Genomic DNA, 27,175 nt, shown 5'->3' on the forward strand with positions numbered 1-27,175 from the left:
TGAATGTAAGCGTCTTTATGTATTACCTATTAATGAAATTGCTGTTTCAATAGTGCTCCAAAATTTACCAATAGAAAAATTTGTTCGAAAGATATGAAGATAAAATTATAATTCTAACCTCCTGTTCTTTGCAATCTTGCGTCTCTTATAGTATGAAAGAGACGCAGCCAAATTAAAGCCGATTTAATTCCAGTGAAGTGAAGAAAATATAAAAATTCGATCGCAGTTCGCACCAAATGGGTTTTGTAGTTGAAAAACCTAGCGTGACTGGGTTTTCTCGTGATTCTTTTCTCGCATTTCTTTCGCTCTACCATTTTGCTAATTATCATTATTACAGTCCTCCTTATCCTCAAAGCATAATCTTGGACGTTAATTCAAAGTACATGAAATAAGAGGTAATACAAATTAATTATTTTCCCACCATTTTCCTCTTCTTTAAAATTACAGTGAAATCATTTGTACTACACCGCTTTTGTTCTGCATGTCATCAGCATTTCTTTCTTTTTTCCGTCTGTTGATTGGAGACAAGAATAATCTCCAGAACACGAGAGTTTATTAAGTGATACATTGCTAGAAGTTTTGGTAGTTATATGCAGGACAGTTTGAAAAATACAGCTTCTATCCACAATTTTAATTACAATTACATCCCTTATTTAAAGAGAACATACCTTGAACTGTACATTAGGAGGAACGTAGTATACTCCCGCATACCCTCCATTACATTTCTGGTTTCACATGTTAAATTAATAAATGTCATATCGACAGCTACTACAGTTGCTACAACTAATAATTCAAATTCGAGCAGGGATCACGGTGGCTCAGTGATAGGGTGCTTACCTTTGGTGTGTGGGGACTCTAGTTCGATCCCCGCTCCACTAATTTTGTAGTGGACATCATCGTGTCTCTGGGTTTACTCGTGGTACTCCCGATTCCTCTCAGTTTCTTATTTCACCATTTCTAACATCATTATTCATTTGACTTAATCATTGTCTTCCTTAGCCTAAAGGGCATAATCGTAGGACATTAAACTGAAATATTTAATTTCACTTCCATTTTCAATACGAAAAAAAGAGATGGCTTTGGCACAGTACTAGATCACTCTCCTCTGGAGCGTGGTGTGTGTGGTTCGATTCCAGCTCCCAAAAACAGAGCTTTGTTGTGGACATATCTGTGTTGTGGATTTCCCGGGATTGTCCCGTTTTCTCCCACTCTCTTTATTCCACCACTATAATCCATCTCATTTACACCGTTCCCATGTGTCACAGTGTATTATCGTGAAAAGTTAAACAACAATAATAATAATAATAATAATAATAATAATAATAATAATAATAATAATAATAATAATAATAATAATAATAATAACCAGTTACATCACAGTCTTTCACTTTCATCACTCACTTGTTACCTTTGCCCTAATGGGGTAGACGTTTAACGTTAAAGATGTAAAGATTGTTTCTACTATTTTAATCAGAACTAACAAGGGAAGAGAGGGAGATTATATGTAGAAGTCTAAGACGGTTTATACACGAATAGAAAGTACTAATGACGCCTATTACGAAACTTTAATAAAATGTTTTCCGAATGCATATACTGGGAGTTATATGAATATACAGGGTGTCCAGAAAGTACGTTGCCACCTCTAGAAATCGCATACGGTGAGACAGATGCCAAAACAGCAAAACACGTTTGTCATCATGAGCTCCTCCGTGGCTAAGCGATTAGCGTACGCGCCTTTGGCGTGGGAGACCCGGGTTCGATTCCCGGCGGGAGCTCATGTGCTTCGGATTCCACGTTAATCAGTAGGTCCACGTCTCATATGGCCTCGCTGCTGAAAGGGACGCTAAACTAAAATCAACTCAACTCAACGTTTGTCATCATTTCAGAAGTAGAAAGTATCAAAGTAAATAATGTTGTCCCAGGGTCACCCACAGATTCCCAGGCGGGGTCCAACTCAAAAATTACAAGGGGCCGCGGTAGCTCAGTGGTAGAGCTTTCACCTCTGGTGCTTGGGGTCCCGGATTTAAACCCTGATCCCGCCAAGTGAACTTTGTGGTGTACAAACACCGTGCGCGTGGGTTTCCTCGGGGTTCTCCCGTTTCCTCCCACTTGTTCCATTCCACCATTTCATTCATTTCACATCATTAGCATCTCCTTTAGCCTAACCGGCATAACCTTGGGACGTAAGCCTCAAAAATTCATTTCATTTCAAAAATTACAAATGGTAAGGGTCAAGTAGCATACAGTTGGAAAGCTGTTGGGAAATGTAAGAAGACGGAAGAAGTCTCGATCTCTAAAATTAACCTGTGCAAAATGTCGACCGGTCAAAATGTCAGCAAAAACGTCATTGTAAAGTCTATGGCCACTTCAAGAAAACCTGAATCGGTAAAACAGATGTCAAAATAGCGAAACACGTTTATCACCATTTCTACAGTACAATGATTGAAAGTGAAAATAGTTGTTCCAGGGTCCTCCACAGTGTCCCAGAGGGTCCCACTCAAAATTTTCCAATGGCAAGAGGAGTCAAGTAACCTACCGTTGGAAAGCTGTTGGGAAATGTAAGAAGACGGAAGGAGTCTCAACTTTCAAAAATTATCCTGTGCAAAATGGCGTCCGGTCAAAATTTACATAATCATTTCGATTCTCCGAGCTCATTTGGTTTCCATTTTACAATCGGCATTTGTTGTCACTGTGAGACACTTGCACGTATTTGCTGGTCCTGAAGCAAGAAGAATATTTTGTTTGAATCATTTTAAACTTGATAATCCAAACAATGAGCCTAAGTACCACTATTGTACAAAATATGTTAACTAGTCAGTTCTACACTTAAAGAGGTCAAATGTTATTTATTTCCTTTATTTATTAATTTGCTTTTAATTTATTATATTTTTTTATTTATTTAGATACTAGCTGTTATGCCCGTTCTTCGCACGGATCAGATAAAATATCAATGTAAACAAACTGAACAACGAAAGAACAATTAAGAAACATTTCTAAAATTGGATACATTTTGTGTGAATATATATCCAATAACGTACATGTGTTTTCATTGGGAAAGCCATGAGAGCAGAATTTGAACGTAAACACTATCGGGTGTGTCACTATACATCTTAGCGACCCCGATAAATATGGATTCGACAAAAATATTTTCTACTACTTTTACATGTCCCGGTAAACGCCCCCTGAGACCCCCCTTGGTTCGAAATGTGAAAAAATCGCCTCTGACCCCCAGCCGATACCGCAAAAACTATGAATGTGACACTAAAATCTGTCATTTTCTACTACTTTTACTACTTTCACTACTTTTACATATCCCTGTAAACACCCCTATGATCTGGTTCCAATTTTGAAAAAAAAAACGCCTCTGGCCCCCAGGTGATGGGGGCTGTATTTGGAAGTCAACGTCTGTGGGAGTATCAAAATTCATCTCAGAGACAGCGAAAACTATAGATTTGACACTAATATAGGTCATTTTCGATTATTTTTACATGTCTCGCCATTCTCCACCCCCGGTGACTCCCAGCCTGCATGCAATGGTGGCTGAATTTGAAAATCATCGCTAATGAAGGAATCACAATTGATCTCAGAGACCGCAAAAACTATTGATTTGACAGTAATATCGGTGGATTATTTTTACATGTCTCGTGACCCCCTTTATAATGGCCCCTGTCCCTTAGCTGATGGGGGCTAAATGTGAAAGTAAACGCGGTCTTGAATTTCACCATTGATCTCAGCGACCATGAAAACTATGAATTCGACACTAATATAGGTCATTTTCTACTCTTTTCACATGTCCCGGTAAACGACACCCTTAGAACCTCCCTGGTTCGAATTTTGACAAAAACGCTTCGTCTTGATCTGGGGCCTGAACCAAGGTACCCGTGACCAAATTTTGGTAACTCTCCGTCCACTCATCTGGTTCCCAGGGTGCACAAGGGCAGACAGACAAACACAGAAATAAAATCTTTATTTTATTTATATTAGACTAGCAGCGTTCACCCCGCTTCGCTGCGGTCACCCCGGAACGCAATAAACTTTGTTACTTAGATAATTTTTACTTTTTCGCTTTCAAGTGATATGATAAAAACCATAGAAGATTGCAGTAAATGTTAACATTATATCGCCTGAGGTATTATTTTTACCTATGATGAACTAACAAAGGATTTGTACGTTATGGACACTTGAATGGTCAATTATCTCAAGACACTGGTAATTAAAAATTAAAGTGATATGATAAAAACCATCTAGGGTCCAAATCCTAATAACCCCCCAAAAATAAAAGAAATTGGTTCAGCCGTATTAGCGTGATGAGGGAACAAAGGATTTGTACGTTCTCTTTTATATATATAGATTACTGGGTCCAAAGAGCAGAAACTCACAGCAGGGGCATTTCCTTTCTTTCCGTTGAATACAATACTTAAAGTGAAAAAGAACTAAAGCCCGACTACAGAAAGAAGATCTAAAACGCAAGATGTTTGCACAGTGTTACCGTAGAGCGTCAAGACATCCTCTCCTTCTTTCATTTAACAAGAGCTTTCAAACGATATGCTACCTAACCACCATTCACATTTAAAAATTTTGAGTGGGACCCCGTCTGTGACTCTATGGAGGAAACTGGGACAAATACTTTTACTTTCAAACATATACTGATGAAATGATGATACACGTGTTTTCCTGTTTTCATAGCTGCCTTATCGTTTCAGGTTTCTTGGGGTGGTCAATGACGTTTTTGTTGACATTTTGATCGGCCGCATTTTGCACAGCTTAATTTTAGAGAGTCAATATTTGTTCCGTCTTCTTTCATTTTCCAACAGCTTTTCAATCCCCTGTTATTTCCGATAAGTTACTTGATTCTCTTACCAATTGCAATTTTTGAGTTGTAGCCGTCTGGGGCCCTGAGAGTGGCCCTGGGACAGCACTTTTTACTTTCATACGTTCTACTTTTAAAATCAAACACGTATTTTTCTGTTTTAGCATCTGTCTCACCACTTGCGATTTCTAGAGGTGGCAACAGACTTTCTGAACACCCTGTACGATCATGTAACTCACGATCCGCGGTGGATCAGTGGTAGAGCGTTCACCTCTGGTGCTTGGGGTCCCGGGTTCAATCTCAGCCCCCTCAAGTGAATTTTCTGGTGGACAAACACCGTATGCGTGGGTTTCCTCTGGGTTTTCCCCCTTTTCCTCCCACTTTCTTCATTCCACCATTCATTCATTGCTCATCATCACCGTCTCCTTTAGAATAACCGGCTCAACGGGGGGACGTAAAACTCAAAGATTTCATTTCATTTTCATGTAACTCGCATACTATATGCATCGATTGGTGCATAAACCACCTTCCACTTCGATATATAATATCCCTCTTCTTCCCTTGTAAGTACAGGAATATCAGGAATATCAAATGGAAAACTCATCGCTTCCAGTGCGGCATCTGTGAGGTCTCGCTAAGAAATTGTTAATTATGCAACCTGCAAAGCTCCTTATACTGGCAGGTTACAGTCTAAGGGCGCAGTTTGAAATATTTAGTATATATTTAACAACTCTTCATTAAGCTTCGTTGTTCCTTTTATTTTCTTTGATTTGAGGGGGGGGGATGACCGCATCCGGTTGATCCCCATGTGGATGTGTCCCTGTTTTGGTTGAAATTCGAAGCTTTTTCGGAGTTAAAAAGCGTGTATTGGAAACAGCATAGACCACTTTCCTGATGGGTACAGATCTACGGAAACAATATTGGCCGCGATGAATCAGTGGTAGAGCGTTCCACTCTGATGTATGGGGTCCTTGGTGCGTGGGTTTCTTCTAGGTTCTCCCGTTTCATCCCACTTTATTCATTCCATCATTTCATTTATTACTTATCTCCGTTCCCTTTAGCCTAGCCGGCATAATCGTGGGACGTAAAACTTAAAGATTTCATTTCATTTTCATTTCTATAGAAACAATACAGGATCAATTGAAAGGCAACGGGACTCAAAAATACACTAAACAGTATAAAGACGAAATAATGAAGATACTTTTATTGATGACATGTGATTTGATGTCCCCCAGATGAGCCACTTATAGAATTGAAGTAGGTTTGACTGTTTGTGATTATCATAGTTTCAGAATTTTATCGAATGATGCATGAACTGCTGCCCATATTTTTTTTCTAAAATGAAGAGCGTTATCAGTGGAGCGCCCAGAAATTTTTGTTGGGAGGGGTCCAACCTTTAGGGGTTCAATACTTCGAGTCATTATATCTATGTAGTATTGAACAGGTACAGTATTATTATGCAACTTAAAAGACTATATAGTAATTCTAAAGTATTCACGTCAGTGTTTTAAAAAAAAAAGTAATAGAACTAGATTGTTTTTATAAGAGAAAGAGTACAGATGGAGTGTAAGATCAAATTTCCATGCTATATTCATTTCAGTGTTAAACATGGAGAAAGTGTACAATTCCATGTTGCGTTAGGGAATTTGGGGGTTCCGGTCCCGTTGGACCAACCTGTGGGTCGCCTCTGAGGGATACTTTGAAACGTGTTGCCCTTTCACATGCAGATCCTCGGACGGTTGCCCGGTTCGAATAACGTAAAGCCCGCCACTGTATCCTTGGCGCTGAAGAAAAAAACGCTGTATTCCAACCAACCAAAAAAAGGCACATTTACCAAATGATATTAAACATGTAATTTAACAACCCATGGTTATATATTTTGAGCTATATGAGATGGATGACTCATAAAAGTGAATGATTTTGAAAGAATTGGTGGAATTATATTGTAAGAAGGAGGAGGAGGAGAAGAAGGAAAGAATTCGAAGAAAACCGAGGCTTACAATTATTCACCCAAACTTATATGCATTGAAAAAGCTCTTTAGAGGAAAGGAGATGACTGATTATTTAATTGAAAAAAATTGGTGCAATTATATTGTTGTACAAACGAGAGTGTTCACGGATACAAACACTTATTCCGGGGATCGCAGCAGGGACCTCTTGCATCAGAATTGTGCTCTCTACTACAGTCCAGCCGTCCTCTCTATACTGAATAAAGTAAAGATAAATTTTCCTACCCCTCATTCGCTCTCGCCCTTCCCTCTAAATGTATTCATGTTTCCTCCTTCACACTCCTACACTCTGAAAATATACGTCCTCTCTCACTCTCTAACCGTCAAACAATATATGTTCGTCTTTCCCCTTACTCTTCTTCGCTCTTATATTGCAATCACACAATCGTCCTCAATCTACCTCAAAATATCTGCTAATCATCATTCGCCCACCCTATTAGATTATATTCATACCCTCTTCCTCCCCATTCTCACCCTCAAAACATGAACCAGCACACACCCTCACTGACCATTGCTATAAAGATGTGATCCATCCCTCTCTCTCATTCTTCTCTCCATCACTATATTTCACCCTCAAAATATGTACTCATCTTTCCTCTCAAAATATTTGTCCACCCTTCGCCCAATCGCTCTTGCTCTCAAAGTGTAATCACGCCTTTCCCCCCCCCTCTCTCTCTCTCTCTCTCTCTCTCTCTCTCTATATATATATATATATATATATATATATATATATATATCCAAGCTCATCCCCACTCTCATTCGTCCTCGTCTCACTCTCACTCGTTTCGCTCTCAGAATGTCTCTGCTGCTGCCTTCAGTAACCCTGGTCCACAAGATAAATGTCCGACTAAGTCTTTAAAATGCATTCACATTCTTAATCTTACTCACCCTCGATCTCAAAATGAGTTTACTCCCTTCCCTAAATAGTACTCACGCCTCCAGCTCTTACTTGTTCTTTCCACCAAAATGTATTCCCAGCTTTGCCTCAACTAAAAACTAATTTGTATATGATGCTAGCATAATGTTGTGATGTTAGATCAATCTGACCGTTACGATTAATTGATAAAAAAATCAGATATTATTATTATTATTATTATTATTAATATTAATAATAATAATAATAATAATAATAATAATAATAATAATAATAATAATAATAATAATAATAATAATAATAATAGTCGCGAATGGTAACGCCTTTGTTGCGAGCAGTCCCGAGTTCAATTCCCAGTTGGGACGCTCGCTCGAAAAATTGTAAAGAGCTTTTTCAGACCTGCCACCCTAAATGAGGTTTCCTGAGTTTTAATCATTCACACCAGGGAAATGCCGGCGTGGTACCTAACTTATAGATCCCAAGCCAGTTCCTTCCTTCCCCAATCCTTCCCTTTTCCTCGGATAGTGTGCTCGCTGAGGAACTTCATCCGTCAAACATGACGGGGTAAATGGCCTTCGATGACGAAAGCCCAAAAATCTAATTCATAAATCGTAATAATAATAATAATAATAATAATAATAATAATAATAATATAGCGCTCCTTACTGATACAGTGGCTAGCTTACGAGCCTATGGTGCACTGTGTTCCGCGTTCGATTCCCGATGGGAGAGACGTTGAAATTTGAAACCTGTACGGTAGTTTGGTTTTCACCTGAAACCTTAGGTTCACTTCTCATATAGCCTCAGTGATAACAAAACGCTAAACTCTGAACAACCAATCTAGCATACGTTTCAGCTCTCTGTTTTCTTTATTGGTTTTAAAAAAATAGATATTTGTTTAAAAATTAGTAACAGTTAACAGAAGATTAAATATAACAGTCATTGAACAACAATCAGTTTTACAGACGTTAGTAACATATTCTTAATTCATACAATTTTTTAAAAAAATACAAGAAAGAACCCACCTAAGCAGAAACCAAGAAAAAGATATAAAACACTGCACCCTAAGAAATGATATTACGAAGCTACTTCGTAGTTTTAATTTCATTTTAAATCTTACTTCAAATCGCGGAAATCCTTATGAGACACAAAGTAAATCGTGTCTAGTTCTGTTTCAGCAGTGGACAAAACCAAAAAAAAAAAAAAAAAGAAAAACAGAAAAGAAAAAAGAAAAGAAAAAGATTAAAATTTTAACTTTTAAATAGGAGATAAGCTTTTCTGTCTTTTTTCTTTCTTCTTTTTTTGATTGAAAACTGTTAAACAGTTGTTCCAAATTTAAACTTTTGTTCAACCATTTTAGATATTTTACTTAATGCGAACGTTCACGAACATGTTTCTTATTTTATCTGTTAGCGGTGGCTCAGTAGTAGAGAGTTCACCTCTGGTGGTTGACGTCCCGGGTTCGATCCCAACCCCCGCCTTGTGAACGTTGTGGTTCACAAACATCGGGTGCGTTTGATTTCTCAGGGTTCTACCGTTTTCTCCGACTTTCTCATTCTACCATTTCATTCATCTTTCATCATCACCATCTCCTTTAGCCTAACCGGCATAACCGTAGGACGTAAAACTCAAAGATTTCATTTCATTTTATTTTATTTTCTCTGGTAATAATAACGTCATAAAGAGTTACATTGTAGTTGCTCTTTATAATAAACCTATTGTACTTACCTTGATAAACAGTAAATGAAACAGTCCTGGATTAGACACCCATCTTCGAGCACATCTTCCATACAAAAAAAAAAAAATGTGTCTTATGTAATATAATTTATTAATTTTGCATCCCATGTCAATGCATAATAGGTTAATAAAAACCTGGTCCTCAACTCAAGTTGATTTCGGTACCTAGCACACTAAATCCTACTCATTAGAGCTAAATGCTAACTAGTACTCCTATTTAAATTGCCGCGCACACATAATGCTTATACACCTTGAAGAGCGAATATTTGACAAAACCATTGAACATGCACAAGTATTTTATGTTCTATCACACGTTACGTTAATCACTCGTTTATAAACAAATATTAAACTTTATAAAAGAACCTGCGATCATATATCCTCAGTTCGGCATTAGGAGAGTTCTTTATTTCATTTTTCAGAATAGTTAGGGAGAAGAGTTAATAACTAGTATTTATTTGTTCAAAATATTGCATTTTGTGAATATTAATAGAGGAAGAAAAATAACTAATTAATACAAAATTGGGAAAACGATAATTAACATCTAAATATGACTCGCTGTTTGTCGCTTTATTTTTCTTTTAGTTACTGGCTCTATGCTTCCAGCATCACTATAGCTAAAAAATGACGTATCTATGGACAACTACGGGACTTACGAGATACCAACGGCCACCCTATTATCATTTGCTTTGTGGCGAAGAAAGTATAATTGAAAATGGTTGACTTTTATCCGTTAACTGACATTTGCTGGTTTATCGCATCGCATATTTAAAAAAAATAAGAAAGAATATTTAATAACGCTGAAACACATCTTTGTTTTAAATGAAAAGTCTAAATACCAAACTTCATGCCTTTAATCTTATATTTTGCGATACGGCCGTCTTGAATGCATTTATTAACAGTTTTTCGCCAATGTTGCAAAGTAGGCATAAGAAAAAATAATAGTAATAAAGTTAATAACATCAAGCTGATATTGGCTTACCGATTTATTAAAATAAGAAATTTAATCGATAATGAAATTTCCGAAACATTATAGCTGTTTCGATCGTGACAGATGAATTTGAATCACCTACTCGATTTGGATTTCAATCATTAACTTTCAGAAGTATCTGGTTCTAATACAAGTCGAATAGCATGTGTATACTTCTTCTTAATGCTCAGAATATTGATAAAACATAATAAGAATTCTTACCTGTTTAGAAGACGCCTTGTTCGTTGTATCCATCTTGGTGCACTCGCTAGGATATGCACTGGAAGTTCAGTAGTCAGAACACTAAGAAAGTAACTCACTGCAGAACTGCACTTCTTCTCCTTCTGGCAGCAGCGAACTGACTGATAAAATTTTCTGGTTGCATACGTACTGTATCTCTCAGCCAATCATGTTCGTATGCAGAGTGACATATGACGCTTCAGCCCCTGGAGAAGGAGGAAAGTTCTGGAATAAGGATTTTAGCAAATACGCTTTGCAGCATGACAGCTAAAGTGAAGTCACACTACATGCGCCGGTATACGCCCATATGCTCTTCCGGTGACCACGGAGGGCAGTAGAATCAGGGTCACTTAAAACTATCGTGATTACGTAGCAAAATTCTTGAGTACTGACGCAACTTCCGCCATGTATTTGTTAGTGCATAAGTTAATGTTTGGATCCTAGAAGTTGCTCCCAAAATGTTACATTTTCTTTTTTCTACTTGAATAAAATATCTTTGATGCACCTTATTATTTTTATACAATGATAGTATTCACTTTATTTTAAAATAATTTTCAATAGCAAATAACCATTCACTACGTCTTCAATAAGTACTTGGTTCGAACTCTAATCCCATGTTCATCGCTTAGCTTACTTCAATGGTTTCCACATCAAGCAGTGCTTTAAAAAATAATGAGAGTTTGTAATATATTCCCTTTTTTCCTATGTTGGGTAGAAACAGTTTTGAATTAATATATTTAATGTTAGGAAAATCGAATTAAAACAAAATTATAGTATTATACTATTATACTATTATATATATATATATATATATATATATATATATATATATATATATATATATATATATATATATATATATATATGCTGATTGCACACCCAAAAATATTCACTCTAAGTTAATTTCCAGTTTGTATACAAATTTAATCCCTTCCCGTGCTTTATTTGTACTATGAGGCTGAAATGTAAAGTTAATGGAATAGCGGTTAGTTCTGAAGTATAATAGAAAACCAGTTGAGAATGCTCCCAGACCATTACCAGAACGAACTTAAAAAGAGTGGAGAGGTGGAGCGGGAAGGATACATGTAATTGTGTAATTGTTCCTACATGTAAAAGTAAATCTTTTTATCTGCACCTTCTTCCGTTTCTCGCAAAAAATCGCAAAATATCATCTCTCCATGACTTACTGTTCCCAAGGTATGGCTCCTTAAATCTCCCGAAATTCGAACTTTTTGGCTAATATCTGGGGAGCGGTGAGTAGTTGGCCAGTAGCCATCGGTTACTATTTTATAAAAAATATTTACCATCCTCTCACGTATTGATCAACCTCAATATCATCCCTCTACGACTTATGGTTATCGAGAAATGGCTCCTTAAATCCCTGGAAATCTGCCATTTTTGGCCAATATGTCGAGAACAGTAAGACTAACACACAAAATCCATGACTTTCTCAATAGTTGTTGATGTTCTATCGATTGGAGGGCTCAAAATTGAAAAACTAGCAAATAACAGAAAGACGGACAGACAGACATGCAGATATAGAGAATTCAGTAACGAACTTTTAAAGTTAATTGATAAAATGAATTACCTATCATCAGTACTGCGTAATTATCGATCAACCTTTATCAAAAATTAAATGGATAGGATTGCCTTGAAAGTTATTAGTTATGATTCCATATATTGTATTTTAGTAGTGTCATTTCGGATTAAAATGTATACCAACAGATTTGAATGACGGTAAAAGAAAGAAAAAGAAAAAGAAAGAAAGAAATGAAATGCATTACTCTAAAACTCTAAAAGTGATTACTCTAAAACTTATTTGTGTACCTAAGCGATTTCTAGAGCAAATGTATTCGTACTTTACATCCCAGGGTTATTTGCTTTCAACTAATAAAAACTGGATCTATATTGCGAGCGAAATAGGAACGAAACGTATGTTTTCAATTGTAGTATAACACTCTACTAAACGCTTTTGACGCTGAAGACTCGGCTTCGATTCCCAGTGAGAGCTCATGTGGCTCAGAGCTGAATAGAATGTTAAACTCAAATCAACCAACCGGGGCCGAGGTGGCTCAGTGGCAGAGCGTTCACCTCTGTTGCATGCAGTACCTGGTTCGATCCCAGCTCGGGAAGAGTGAATTTTGTGGTGGACAAACACCGTGTGTGGGGGTTTTCTTGAGGATCTCCCGTTTCCTTCTACTTTCTTCATTCCACTACTTCATTCATTCCTCATCATCACCGTCTTTTTTAGCCTACCGTGGGTTAGCCTACCGGCATATACGTGGAACGTAAAACTAAAGATTTCAAATCATCCAACCAATTCAATTATAGTAGAATTGTATTTAATCTTTACCACGTAACAACAACAAGTAAGGCTCACCGTGTCAACTAACTATATATTTTTACCTTAGAGTTCATGTGTAACTATCTTATTATTTTTCCACTTCTTTGTAAGAAAACCCATGTTTTTGGTTTAAATGTCTTCTAGATGCATACTTGTAACTGTATCTAATGATATCCGGTTCTAAAAATTGTATCCATTTAGAAGAAAGAAACAGATTTGGTGATCGAAACAGTAGGGACTTTACATACGGTGAACTAGTTAAATGTCCAGGATCCCGCGAATGGAAGGGTTCCTCGCTTCAATATTTTACTGTTAATGGTTTATGAAACATCTATGGAGAACAAATTATGCGGCATTCATCAAATTCTGAGGTTTACAAAATTCCAGAATAGTCAAACCAATTACTGGTCTATAAGTGACCCAATTGCATGACACCAATACATGCATCATAATAGAAATATTTTCATTATTTCCTTCATCTAAATGCGTATATTAGTGCGTTACGTTGTCCTTCAATGTAACCTGCAGTCTTACGCAATAAGACCGCTAGTCGGTGCGTAACGATGTTAACCTATAAAGCAACACCAGTGTCGCAATTCGTAAGTAAAGATGTTTATAGAAATATTGTGCATCCAGTTATCATTTGGTGGTAAGCTCAAAAGTTTTAGTTAAAGTTTTCCATTATTATTAGAAAATCTAAAGTCTATGTTGTGTTTCTATGCATTAAAAATGCTTTACATGATCACGACACTAATTCAAAACGCAGGAAACGGAAAAGAAGAAAAGTACAGCGTCTTCGTGGATCTATGGCGAGGCATTTAAAAACTAGAAGTCGAGTTGGAAGTGAAATCTACTAGAACTTGATGTTTCACCTAAAGATCTTAGGAAGAAGATAGGATAAAACACCGTCACTGATGTCCACTGACTTTGTATCTTTGACATCGTTAACACTTTCTCTTCTGTCAATGCTAAACCTACTAACAGCCAACGAGGATTCCACCACACACTTTAACTTACAAAATGTTCTAGGAATATGGTTACTGGAGATAAGGGATATAGTGTGGAATACAATAGCTACTACATGTCCTGCCCAATCCACAATAAAATAAAATCCCTTAAATGAAGGTGAACGACATTTTAGTAAATTTTATAACACTAGAATTTTGGTTAACAGGGAAACACAAAACAGATGCTGATTAATATATTCCGATTTTAAAAGTTCCTTGTACCGTTTGTGTTTCGATTGTTTATTTTTGATCACAAAGATTCTGGTTCAATTGAGGAAATACGTGAGAGAAGCATGTACGAGAATATGAGAAGTATTAAGAAAACACCACAAAGGGTTTAGAACCACAACATTACAAATAATATATGTTGTAGTGATTCGACCTCGGAAGAGGACTGAGACGTAGAATAATTATCGTCCTCTTATCCCAGATCCAAAATTAAGAAGAAGAAGAAGAAGAGCGCTTGTTCATGTACCGCCACTCTGTGGTTTTCCGAATTGGAAATTATGCATGTTAATATTTAGAATTTCCACGCTCTGAAACTGTGCACTATATATATACTGTCATACGAATATAGTACCAGAAGGGAGCAAATCATGGTTTGTAAAGCCTAATCATTCGTTTTATTCATTTAGTGTACAAACATTAGACGCTAAACACCCAAATTCGATTCTTAATGGAAGAATATATGGTTCGTTTTTCATGTTAAGTTATAAGTATACATCTCATATAGCCTCAACACTGAAAATAGACTTTTTAAAGGTGCTATTCCTATCGAAAGTTGGGCAGAATATATTGTGAATTTAACACAACAATCTCAGTGAAATTAATAATACTCATTGAAAGTTTGTGCAATAAATTTTCATCAAGATTATGGAACGATTTGGTGAAGACAATACGAAAGAAATTACACCTTTGGTGAGAGATGTTCTTAGTTCGATTCCCAGTGAGGACACTTGGCACAAAAAGTGTAAAACTTTTTCATACCAGTCATGTTGAGTGAGATTTTTCTGGGTTTTCCTCATTCACACCAGGTATGTGCCCGAATTGTACCCAATATAATGGTCCCAGGCTACTTTCTTCCTTCCCCATTCTCTTCTTCCTCTCCAATTCCCTGGGTAGTGTGATCGCTGAGCACAGTGTGACAAATGACGATTCTAGCGGGACGAAATTGTTGAGAAGCTAGTTTCAGAACCAATATGCGCGAAATGTGACTAGTGGGCTATTTCTTGGTCATAGAGTATAAACCAGTAAGTATTGACATCAGGGGCGTCATGTGACGTGGTAGTAGGGAGAGGAGTTGTCAACCCGAAACAGAAACGTATTTAAATGAACGGTTTTTGATAATAAAAATGTATGAACTACATTAGTGAATACCAATATATTAGCATACACAGTTAGAATGTAAAACGTTAAAAAAATACCAAACACATGTACAGATACTAAATATTTGGAAGAATTGAAGCTGATGTTGTAAAGGGTTATCGTCACCTAACGAATTAAGAGGATGCAAAATTAGAAGATTACCTTAACCTATGTCGTGTGACGTTTGCACCCTCTCCCTCTCTTCTGTAGCAGAGCTCCTTCGTGGTTAAGCGGTTATGTACGCGCCTTTGTCGTGGGAGACAAGGGTTTGATTCCAGGCGGGGGCTAATGTGGTTCTAACGTTAATCAGTAGGTCCCCGTCTCATATAGCCTAGCTCCTGGACGGGACGTTAAATTCAAAATCAACTCAACTCTGTTCTGCAGCACACGTTAGTAAAATATTTTCAAAGGAATTGAGAATGATATACACCTAAGTAGATAATAATGTTTGCATTACATTCTCCCTTAGTTATCGTCCCCCTGACAAAATGTAAACTGACACTCTTTATTGACATTTATTAGAATACGAAACAACATAAATAAAGATAACAGCAACATTGACATCTCAGTTTTGTTCTACGATGCACAAAACAACATATAATATATTCAAAGCAAGGAATATAAAGAAAAGCACTAAAATGACTGTTAGGAAGTAATGAGAAACAAAGTATGCTTATGGGCCCTCAGAATTACATTCACCATCATCTAAGGAAACGTCATCTGTATTCAAAGCAGGCAATGCTAGTAATGAAAGAACTTAACATGTTATATGTCCGACCTTCTTTCGAGGCTTGCGTCTTAAACTGGCTACTAACGGATCAGAGGATATCAAGAGTCTATGAATGAGATCGGTGTTGCTATCCACACATGAGGTTTTTCCTGTGAAGTTCTCTCGGTACTTTCTAGTGTCTTTGTTCCTTGTTACTTGTGCTTCTTCCGAAAGTTGGCCGATCGGAAGCATACAAGAGGCGATAAAAATTTCCCCATACCCCAAAATCTTATGCACGTACTTGGTATGTAATACCATGCATAATCTCGTAAGTACAAATGTCTAGTTGCTGCTGCATACGGCTTACAAGCATATGTGTTGATGGGAACACCACAATTGATGCATTCTAAAATTACACGAAAATGTTCGATGAGTTCAACATTAACACCTCTTATGTCAGCAGACAGTTCACCATTTCTGAAAAACCTTCGTGCTGTATTACCATCATTGGTATTTCCTCCGTGTTGTGTAGGTATATCAACCAAGAGGCCTATCTCATTTCGAAATCTTTCTTGAATACTTTTTCCTACTGGCTAATCTATTTTCCATTTCGGGACCTATTACTAACCTCACTTTTACATCTAATCTATATGCAATTTGCAGAATGCGTTCCATAAACCTCGTAACATAATAGATTTTTCAGTTGAAAGATTTGCATCAACAATGAGTGCCAGAGTGTTTGATATACAGATATACTCTTCTTTTTATTTTCCTCATTACACACTGAACTGCGAATCTTTTTTCTATACTGGTCCCTCGACGAGGTGGCGCTTCTGATAGTGTTTCATTATCGTTGCAGAATCCTTTTTGCCCTCTTCGCGAAGCTTCATTTCCGCAGGAGTAGATATCTGCTCCAAGCTATTTCATGCGACGAAGTCTCTGAGCTTCATTTTCTTGGTTTTCTCGCAACACTCACTGAATGTCTTGGATGGCCTTCCAGACGTAGCAGATGGTTTGCAATGGATGGAGAAGGTAGTAGCTTTCGAACAAAGTCTGGTAAATTTGTGTTTCCACATGACCAGTCTGCATTCGATGTAAGGAATTGCTCACGATGACGATCAGATCTGACACACCTGTATTCAACTTTTTGACACAGGCTTCTTATAAATACCTTTAAATTCTTTTCAACATCGTCAGAAAGGTGTTCACGCTGACTATTTTCGAAACAAGTTCATAAACCTTCTCAAAACGCTCAGTTTTCCGGTGACGCGACAAAACATCAAATATTGTTTGCAGGGAGTTTGAGGACGCCATCCTGAAAAAAAAAATCTAATTATTAGAAGCGCAAACATGCGCAGAATTTCTCTTCATGTTATTTTAGTACACATCCTAGTGCATGGACTAAAATCAGGCTGACGTCTGTATACGACTGTATAAGAGAGTCCCAATCTACACCGCATTAATGATAATGTTAAATAAGACATGATGACATTGTTCCAGCCCACATAGCACAAGTACGTCCACGGGATGTCCGAGACTGATCCCGCGACGGACGACGGGACATCCGGGATTATCCGAATCTGCTCCCGGGTCATCCACAGGATTTTCGCAGGAGATCCAGATGCCCGCTAATATCCCGGGATACGGGATATTCAACGGGACTACGAAGAAATGTCTATTGGTTTTCCCTCAGACCTCCCGTCCCATCTGGGACGTCCCGTGGACATAGTACATGGGAATCCTTTAGGAGTCCCATGCAGGACGTCCATGGGATGTCTTCTCATTGTCTCGATAATCCCGGGAACCGAATGGGATGATTGGGATCAAAATGGGACATCCCTGGGACGTAGTGTGCTATGTGGGAGGTCAGGTCATTTTCAACACTACACACCATGAGTTACTTTGGTCGACTTTGAGGCCTTTATGCGACTTCTCTGTCACAGATAATGACATTTCTTATTGATATTCTTCTTCATAGGACCCTTGTCTTTCAATCTACTAAATATCACGTTTTTCCACGGACTTCAATTTTTTCAATTAAATCTCCCTGGATTGATCAAATAACACAATGTGCTGAGAAACGTCATCTCTCATACGTGACAACAGATACTGAAAGCCCAGATATGTATATATTCCTAATCTTAACGAAAGAAGTGCATAAGCACCTACAAGATACCACCCAAATGACCTGCGTGCATGTCCGGTTGCATATGTACCCCTAAAATTACTCAGCGCTCAAGTATGCGCAAGATGGAAATGTGTTTGCCTATTGCGCTATTGAACTGGCACAGGCGAAAACCTGTGATGGCCAATTTCAATCTCACTCTGCATCAGTGGTGTACACAAACTTCATCAACAGGGGCTTCAAGCATCTAATATTCCCTATATTTTGAATAACGTTTTAATGTGAATTGTTGTTAGGCATGTTCCTTATATAATGTGCCTGCATGCCACTACTTGTACATAATAATCATTGTAACTCATTTGTAGAGACAAAACTTTTTCGCAAATACGATAGGTGCGAAACGTTAAAAAAACGTGTATATGTTTCAAGAATCTTCAAGCTTTTCGTTTTGAGAGCCAGAAATAACGTTTATATCATCGCGATTTTTTTTTTTTTTTTTTTTTTTTTTTGCGAAATTCGGCATTACTTGCGAGAAATGCGAACAAAAGAGAAAAAGTGGAATTCTTGCTAATTATTGCTAATGATAACTAAAAAGCGCATTTCTAATATTATTTAACTTAAAATTCGTCGCATTTTACCGAAAACGTGCCGACGCTAAATTAAATGGGAGTCACACACTTGCGCACATTTATCTTCGTTATCATCAAATGCCAGATAAGAGGTTGATTGACAGTATCTTTGGCCAGGATTGCGCACAGGATCGGGAATCGACGTTGCCAGGTGATAAAAACAGAATTGTGCACAACATCTAATGAAGAAAAGAAAATGAGATTTCTGGATGCTAAATCTGAAATACTAGTTATTCGTACTTGGAAGGGAAGCACAACCACATACTTTTATTTGTATTTGTATCAGGAGCCAAAATTATTCTAAATGATTCAATTGCAATATTTTTCGGCTTTCCCCAGTTTTCAAAATCTAACAGCAGGTCAATAATTTTGTAAAATGTTCAAGTCCAATAGTAACTTCAGAAGCATATTCTGAAGTTACTACTCGACTTGAACTTCAGAAGCATATTCTAAACGAAGCATGTAAGAGAAAAGCAATGGAATATGTTAGTGAGAGACCTAATAAGATTATCAGGCAGGAGCTTTCAAAGATGACGATTGTGTACAATTTACACATAAATATTCGAGATGGGCACGAGTAGAGTCAAAGGTAATTTTCTCGAGTCGAGTTCCGAGCCGAGTCAGTGTTTTGCGTTCGAATTTCGAGTCGAGTCGAGTTTGATAAATGGCTCGCTCGTTCAGCTTGTTTTAACTCCTTTTGAAATCAAGGCCTGATTAGATTGGAAAGCGAAAGCCATATGTAAGCAGTAACGTTGCATTCTTTTAGTGATGCGTTTGACAGGGGTAAATCTCATCTCTTACTTTTAGTGCATCTCGTGGGGTACTTTTAGTGCATTTAGTCTCGTCTCGAAAACGAGACGACAACAGATTTTTAAAACGAGACATTGTATATACTGTATATATTTATATACAGGGGTTTCAGATAAAACGTCCAGTGCTTATAAAAAGATGAACGGCTATGAATAAAAAGAAGAAACAAAAACTGTGGCACGAAAATGTCATAGGGCACATCACATGGTGTTGTTGTGATGACCCCCAGAGCCCTCCTTGAAGGGGGCCCAGGGGCCAACTTCAAATATTCAAATGGGAACATTTATTGAATCATACCTCATTCGATAGTACTTGAAAAACGAAACAACTTTTGTAGGAAACAATTTTCGATTTGGGCCACCGTTATCAAAATGGCCGCAAAAAGTGGTTCCTGTATCAGACAAAACTTCAAGTGCTTATAAATCAAAAACGGCTGAGAACAAAAAGATGAAGCAAAAACTGAGATAGGAAGGTAGGTATACACCCCTGCATTGATCAAGTATAACATTCTAGTTTATGGGTTTATTTGTTTCGGCTCTTCCTAGTTTAATATGTAAGTAAAAACACATTAAAAACAAATAATAAAGGAACTAAGCCTATCTGAACGAAAACAATAAGAAATTATATAAAATGCATTGAGCCTGATCAGTACGGTACTGTATACCTACTTTTGGGACACCCTGTAAACATCTAAGTTTGGCAACGTTGTAAAAAGAACTGTGCGCAAACCTGGATTTTTGGACCTTGATCTGTATAACTGAAAAGTGTGCGCAATCTTGGATCTTAAGTGTGTGCAAGTCTGTTGCACCTAATTAAAATCTCCATAAAATCCTTAAGCTTGCATGGCGTGATGTCACTTTCTGGAATTTTCAACGTCTCTGTGCGTCACTAAGAGCAACCGGGACCCTTATGCTCACCTTATTGTCGGGAAAACGAAAACTTGTAAAGTAAATTAGAGTTAGCTTAAGGAGGAAAATTTGGGTCTGCTACTGCAGAGTTAATTAAAAAAGGTAGTGCTTCTCACCAGGCTGAAGTTGCAGTAGTTGAAAACTGCGTGTCAAAAGTGTTGAAGAAGCTGCAAAATTACACGTAAGCAAGTGAGGACAATGCTGTGGAGAGAGTACGAAAAGCTCTGGGAGTTATTTGATCCAAAAACTGTTTCGCTTCATAAAGATGTAGACATCAACACAACTGAACTGTTGTTTAAATCGTTGACTGTGTTCTGCGGTGAAAATGTTCATGATCTGTTGGTTGCTTATGGTGAATTTAAAAGTAGGTTATTGAAGTTCTCAACAATGAGGATAAAGAAGTTGACACTGTATCACTGTTAAACAGTTTAAAAGTTAACCACACGTCATTTGCTGTCAGCTCGTTACATTCAATATGGTTGCCAGTCTCGAATGTTGATACCGAGAGATTATTTTCCAAGTATAATACGATTGTTACTGACAGGAGAACAAACTTAAAAGAAGAGTTGGTAATGTCTTGCATGCATGTTATTCTTTAACTAAGGATAAGATTAAAGGAAGTGTTTAATTTTTGCATTACTTTCTATATTTCAATGAATACATTAACTAAAATGTGCACCTAATTAAGGTATGTCCCCATTTTTGTATTAGATAGACCTTACTACCAAAAACATACTGTTTACAAGTATCATATTTAAAAAAGACTTGTGCTACACGTAAAAAAATAAATGCGACATTTACAAAAATATGAAAATTGTGATAATTAATGCTACAAAGTATCAAAATTGTTGCGAAAATGTTTTGTCTCTACTCATTTGCCTATTTGTGAGACACTGAAATTGCTCAAAATTGAAACTATACAAATGCTTACGGTGTCAATTAGCAATTACGTACACATGAATTGGATTAATCGAAGTGTACAAATGAAAATGTCATGACATCGAATTCACACGCTATTAGTAACAGACGTTTCACATTTTGCTCTTTCAAGCTGAGTTGTACTATTATGGCGCAAAATAACTATTTACAAATAGTATGTGAATATGTTAATAGGGTACAAAACTTCGGACGGAAAAAGAGCATTCCTTTGTATTATCTTTGTTTAACCATCTTAGAATTAAATACATTCTAATTAACAATATAATAGCATCCGTAATACAAAACATTTGTCATTATCATCATGTTCCTCTGCTTTTAGAAAGATGTGTGTTTTTCTTCTGTTTTATTTTTAGCATTTGAGGCTTCAAGAGTATCTCCACTAAAGGACAGAAACGATTCTTGTGCTCATAGATAAGTTTTTATACTTTCCTAAAATCTTGTAGAAGGGGTCATAAAAAGCAGGAAACCTCTCTTGCATACATCATCCCTCACATATAAATGTTAGTGGACAAACGTTGTGTGCGTGAGTTTCCTCGGTCTTCTCTCATTTTCTCCCATTGACTACATTAAATCATTTCATCCCTCATTATCACAGTTTCCCTCAACATCGGAGCATAATTGTGGGACACTAAATTAAACTTAAAAAGAAACTAGAAGTGTTGTTTAAATTAAACATCGGGTTGACATTAACAAAGGTTCAGGTTTCAATAGGCAGTACGAAGGTGATTAATGAAGTAGCTAGATTGATGCTAGTTCAGGTTATAGGCTGCAGATAAAGTAGAGACGAGTGGTACCAAATCCAAATGATTTTGAATGGGGTTGGTTAATTCTAACAAACAACTGTAGCATAGTAATTTACTGGAATCTATACATCATTTGACGTCTTCTTTTAACTTCAAATATATTGATAGTGTGTTATAAGATGCTGCACTTTAAATATCTTGAAATGTGCTGGAATATCCTACACCATATACTGATGACTTACCGGCAGGATATTTATCTTTATAAGACTATGTGTACAATGGAAGCCTAAAATAATTCAGAACAACTGACAAACCAAAGTAAATATTTAATTTACCGTTATTCCCTTTAGGCTAAAAAATTCAGATGATTGGTGAAAGTGAGTGATAGCAAAATAATTAATGCATAGTGAATGTGGAAGGAAACGGAAGAACAAAGACAAAATCTGCAATAAGTAAAGTTTTCAGTTCTACATATATTTTAAAAACTATCGTCCAGTTTAACGTGATATCCGAATCATGGTAACTTTCAATTGGGGTATGATTCTGGATCTGTTGCATCATAGATTAGAGACTGGGAAAATAGTAGTTATTATTGGAAAAATGAGTTTTCGGAACCACGAAGTACTCATATTTGCATAAGAAAGTTTTCGTATATCACTTGTACTAGGCTATTATACATAACTTATCATCATGCATAAAGAAATTACAAAAGGCAGTAAACTGTTCCAATTATATCCGCAACTTAATTATAAAACATAAAGTAGTACGATATGTGTAAAATATTAGCAATTTCTAATTATTCATTCAATGATTCCTCTCAACATTTGGATCATCTCCGTATAAATTCTGCTCGGGTAGATTTTGTGAAGTTATAAATCAACATCGAAACAACCAAATGAATGAAAAAAATCTTCAGTGCCTCTCAATTTACAACGTAGATGGCATTTAAGTATTTTTAAATGTATATAAATACACAATGGTAATTTAAAAATCACAAATTTCTACTGGTTAATGCGAAATAACTCAGAAACAATTATTAAAATCAATGGAATAAGGCAATTTATTTCTTTATACATAAAATTATTAGCACAAGAATTTAAAAAAAACATAAAGAAGTTAATAAAACATTAAACAAACTTCACTTTTTTATATAGGACATTCACTTTTGATTAAACATTTTATCATGATTATCTATTGTTTTCAAACTCATTGTTTACTGTGCCAAACCATGACTAATTCGTGTGTTTATGTACACGTGCTGTGGATTTGATTTTCGTCAGGATACCTGCCTTGGAAACAAACACAATTAAAGGTTTGGATCCAAATTTAAACATGAAAGTCCGTCTTACGTACTGTCAGTGTTGAAAGGGGAAGTTAAATTACCAACCAGCCATTAGTTATTTTGGCATTTACTTTTTTTGTTTGTTGAAGTTCATGTATTCCTTTTCAGCCGTGAGGCTATATAAAACATGGAACTACAGTATCATGAAAGTAATATCTAACTGTGGTATGTTTGTACATGGCTTTTGCCATGCTCTTCTTAGAACATCGAAAAGAAAGGCTGAATATCCACTGTACTCTGGTTAGCTAGTGATCACAAAGTAAATTTTGCTCTCAACACTCGCTCCAATCATGAACGTCGCCAGTAATGTTCAGCGACAAACGTGACCTGAAAATAATAATAATAATAGTAATAATAATAATAATAACAATAATAATAATAATAATAACGAAGAAGAAGAAGAAACAGAAGCCTATCAAAGACATATATGTATGCAAGGATCCATTACCATTTATTACCAAGACAATACCTATACACTATCCTTGTACACTCTGTAATAGTTTCCTTTACCAAAACGGTTTATAACAAGAATCAGACATTCCTAACAATTTACATTCATAAGTTTAAATATTTTGTTTTCTACAAAGCATAATACATCTGTTAACACGTCAGTACACGCCCCCCAATTGTAACATGAGAACACGCCATGGCGGCAATTTGCTCACGCGAGTTTTGATAGTTAATTTCAGTATTTTTACATTTTTATTGAGAGTGAAAAATTTATTCTATGAAATTTTGGCTTCTTAGCTTATTATAGAAACTTTCAGTACCTAATAAAGATTAACGTAAAGATTTTGAGAAATTTTTTGTTATGTTTTCACAATTTTTGAATTTTCTATTACTACACGAGAACACGCCACGTTAGCATATTGCTGCACTCTTGGATTTACAAAGTAACGCCAGAACAGGCGCTGTGAGCAAATTGCCGCATTAGCTATTTGGGCTATAGGAAATTTTTCCGTCATATTGACACACGTTTTATTATTACAAATACAAAAAAATGTACAAAAACATCATTAATGCACTAGAACAGTCATGTTATGAAACTAGTCCAGTGAAATTTACAACGTATATTTACATGTCACCTTCTCCGTCCTTATCGTTCACAGCTGGTCCTTGGCCACGCTCGGTGCAGTTTGTACATGATGGTCTTATGTTCCTTGCATTTCGGAGTGTTGCAGTTGGTGCATAAAACAGTAGTTTTCCTGTTCTTTCTACGAGCAGCCGCATTCAAGAGAAAAAACAAATGGAAGAGTTACGGCAAGTAAACGTGAAATTACAAAAGGAAATAGAGGAGCTAAAACAGGAAAAAGCAGAAATTAAGAATGACAGAGACAGACAGTATAAAAGACTGGAAACAGAAATTCAAGAACTCACAGAAAACAGAAATGAACTAAAAAAGCAACTACAAGAAAAAACAAGGAAGTTAAATAAATTAGAAGATGAACATAAATACCTAACAAAAAAGCTTGAAGAAAAAAAAGAAGAACTAATAAATACACAACAAGCTTTTGGACGAGCAGAGATATCATGGGAACAACAAAGAAACATATATAGGGATAAAATCGAAGAATTAACAGAAAAGCAAAAGACCGACACAGACATAGTTATACATGAAACACAAACGCTAACCAAAAAGATTGAAGAAAGGCATGAAAGAACAGAAAAAACGGAAACCGATGACAAACAACAACTATGGACAGACGTAATTAAAAAAAGAAAACCTACTGAAAAAGAACTGAAGATGCAGGAAATGCAAAAAAAAAAACCGGCATTGATAATAAAACCGAATCAAGGAGAGACATCAAAGCAAACAGCGGAAAGATTAACAGGGGCTATTGATCCACGAAAAGAGAAATTAAAGATAACTGGTTTAAGAACTACCAGAGATATGGTAGTACTTGAAACCGCAACGAAAGAAGACATTAGGAAAATAATGGCTAAAGAAGAAATAAGGAAAAACTTCAAGTGCGAAGAAACTAAGAAGAAAAACCCGCTGATGATCATATATGGGGTACCGTCTGAATTAAAAGATGAAGAACTACTCCAAGCTTTTATCGAACAGAATTTCGATGAAAACGAAATGGAAGAAGCCAAAAAGAGTAAAGCAAGGTTTCGAGCAGGAAAGAAACAAGAAAAACGATGCCACTTGGTGATAGAAGTTGAACCGAAGATAAGGAAACTGTTAGTGAAAAAAGAAAAAGTCTACATCGATTATGAGGCACATAGAATAAAATATTTCCTGGTCGTTCCTCAATGTTTTATTTGCCAAGAATTCGGTCACGTTACGAAATATTGCGACAATAAGGAAAAAGTGAGATGCAGATATTGTGGCTCATTGCAACATAAAAGCGACGAATGTGAAGACAAAGGAAAAAAGATATGTATACCATGTAAACTAAGACACAAAGTATGTCAAAACCCACAAACGGAAGAATGTGTCTCATACAAAGTAGCCAGAAAAAGGATAATTTCTAAAATAAACTATGGAGAGTAAAAAGAAAGAATTAGTAAATACAAAGAGAAAAAGCCCAAGTAAGAAACGTAGGGACAAACAAAGATTGAAAAATTTTCTAGAAAGAAAAAGACAACTACTTAAAGAAAAGAGAGATAAAGAAACACAAACATATGATACAGAAGAAAATGAAAAATCGAAAATAAAAACTGAAGAAAACGAAATGGGGAAGTTAACAGAAAACGACAAGGAAAAAGGAGAACTAGAAACACTTCTAGAAAATAGAAAAAAGAATAGGAAAAAGAAATTTAACGAAGAGAATTATAAATGTATGCAACAGACTCCTAACTTTAATGAATCATTTGTCCACGGTGAAGAAAAATATATTTTCCCAATTCAAGAAGAACATATACAACAAATCCAAGATCCGGAAGTTTCAAGTGCAGAAAATACTCCAGTAAAACCATCAAATGAAGAAATCTTAATAAATAATGTACAATTATACGAAAATATAAACCATATGTATAGCCTAGTAAAATTGGAAGAAAAACAAATCCTAATGACTGCACTAAGACAGATAGTAAGAGATATTCATATAAATGGAAGAACTATAACATTTCCAACATTGGAGGAAGCCGATAGAATTGAACTGCGAATTTACGATCTCCCAGCAAACGGATGGGAATTACTTGATCTAGTGGATGAGGTTTTTGAGAGACGAGGGATATACTGGACGCTAGAAAATGTTTACAAACAACTGGTGCGTGCGCATGGTAGAGTATACTTCGACCCAACGAAATCAGGAACGGATGCCTACATGTATACGAGATATGGATAAAAATCAGAAGTATTTGAAAATTATGAAGAATAACGCACAAGGAAGTAAAATAGCCACAATGGAACTTAGAAGACTAATAGAAATCCAAAAGATTGATACCGTAGCAATACAAGAACCATATTTACTAAAAGGGAAATTAACAACCTTTCCAGCAAGCTCAAAAATAATGTACGGAGGACTGGAATCTAAAACAGCTATAGTTTTCATGAATAGAGAAATTGAAGTACTTAAACTAACCCAATATAGTAACAATTGGATAACAACAGCTGAAGTTAAGTGTGGAAACATGAAATTCTGGCTAATAAATGCATATTTCCAATACAG

At 36.3% G+C, this 27,175-nt stretch overlaps 2 protein-coding genes across 2 annotated transcripts in view; both read right to left on the minus strand.

The window, feature by feature from the left end:
* LOC145688250 (uncharacterized) overlaps nucleotides 1-10,814 on the minus strand; it is a 212,835-nt gene extending 202,021 nt beyond the window's left edge. The window contains exon 1 of the mRNA XM_081762201.1: nucleotides 10,620-10,814. Within this exon, the coding sequence (XP_081618327.1) occupies nucleotides 10,620-10,652 (33 nt within the window). The 5' untranslated portion in view covers nucleotides 10,653-10,814. The remainder of the gene's footprint in view (nucleotides 1-10,619) is intronic.
* Nucleotides 10,815-23,266: 12,452 nt separating this feature from the next.
* The window catches only part of LOC145688251 (dedicator of cytokinesis protein 7-like), a 256,560-nt gene continuing 252,651 nt past the window's right edge, over nucleotides 23,267-27,175 (minus strand). The window contains exon 40 of the mRNA XM_081762205.1: nucleotides 23,267-23,885. Coding sequence (XP_081618331.1) covers nucleotides 23,831-23,885 — 55 coding nt within the window. The 3' untranslated portion in view covers nucleotides 23,267-23,830. The remainder of the gene's footprint in view (nucleotides 23,886-27,175) is intronic.

The sequence above is a fragment of the Thermobia domestica genome, chromosome 6 (genome assembly GCF_964235325.1).
Source record: "Thermobia domestica chromosome 6, izTheDome1.hap1.1, whole genome shotgun sequence".
Classification (NCBI taxonomy): Eukaryota; Metazoa; Arthropoda; class Insecta; order Zygentoma; family Lepismatidae; genus Thermobia; species Thermobia domestica.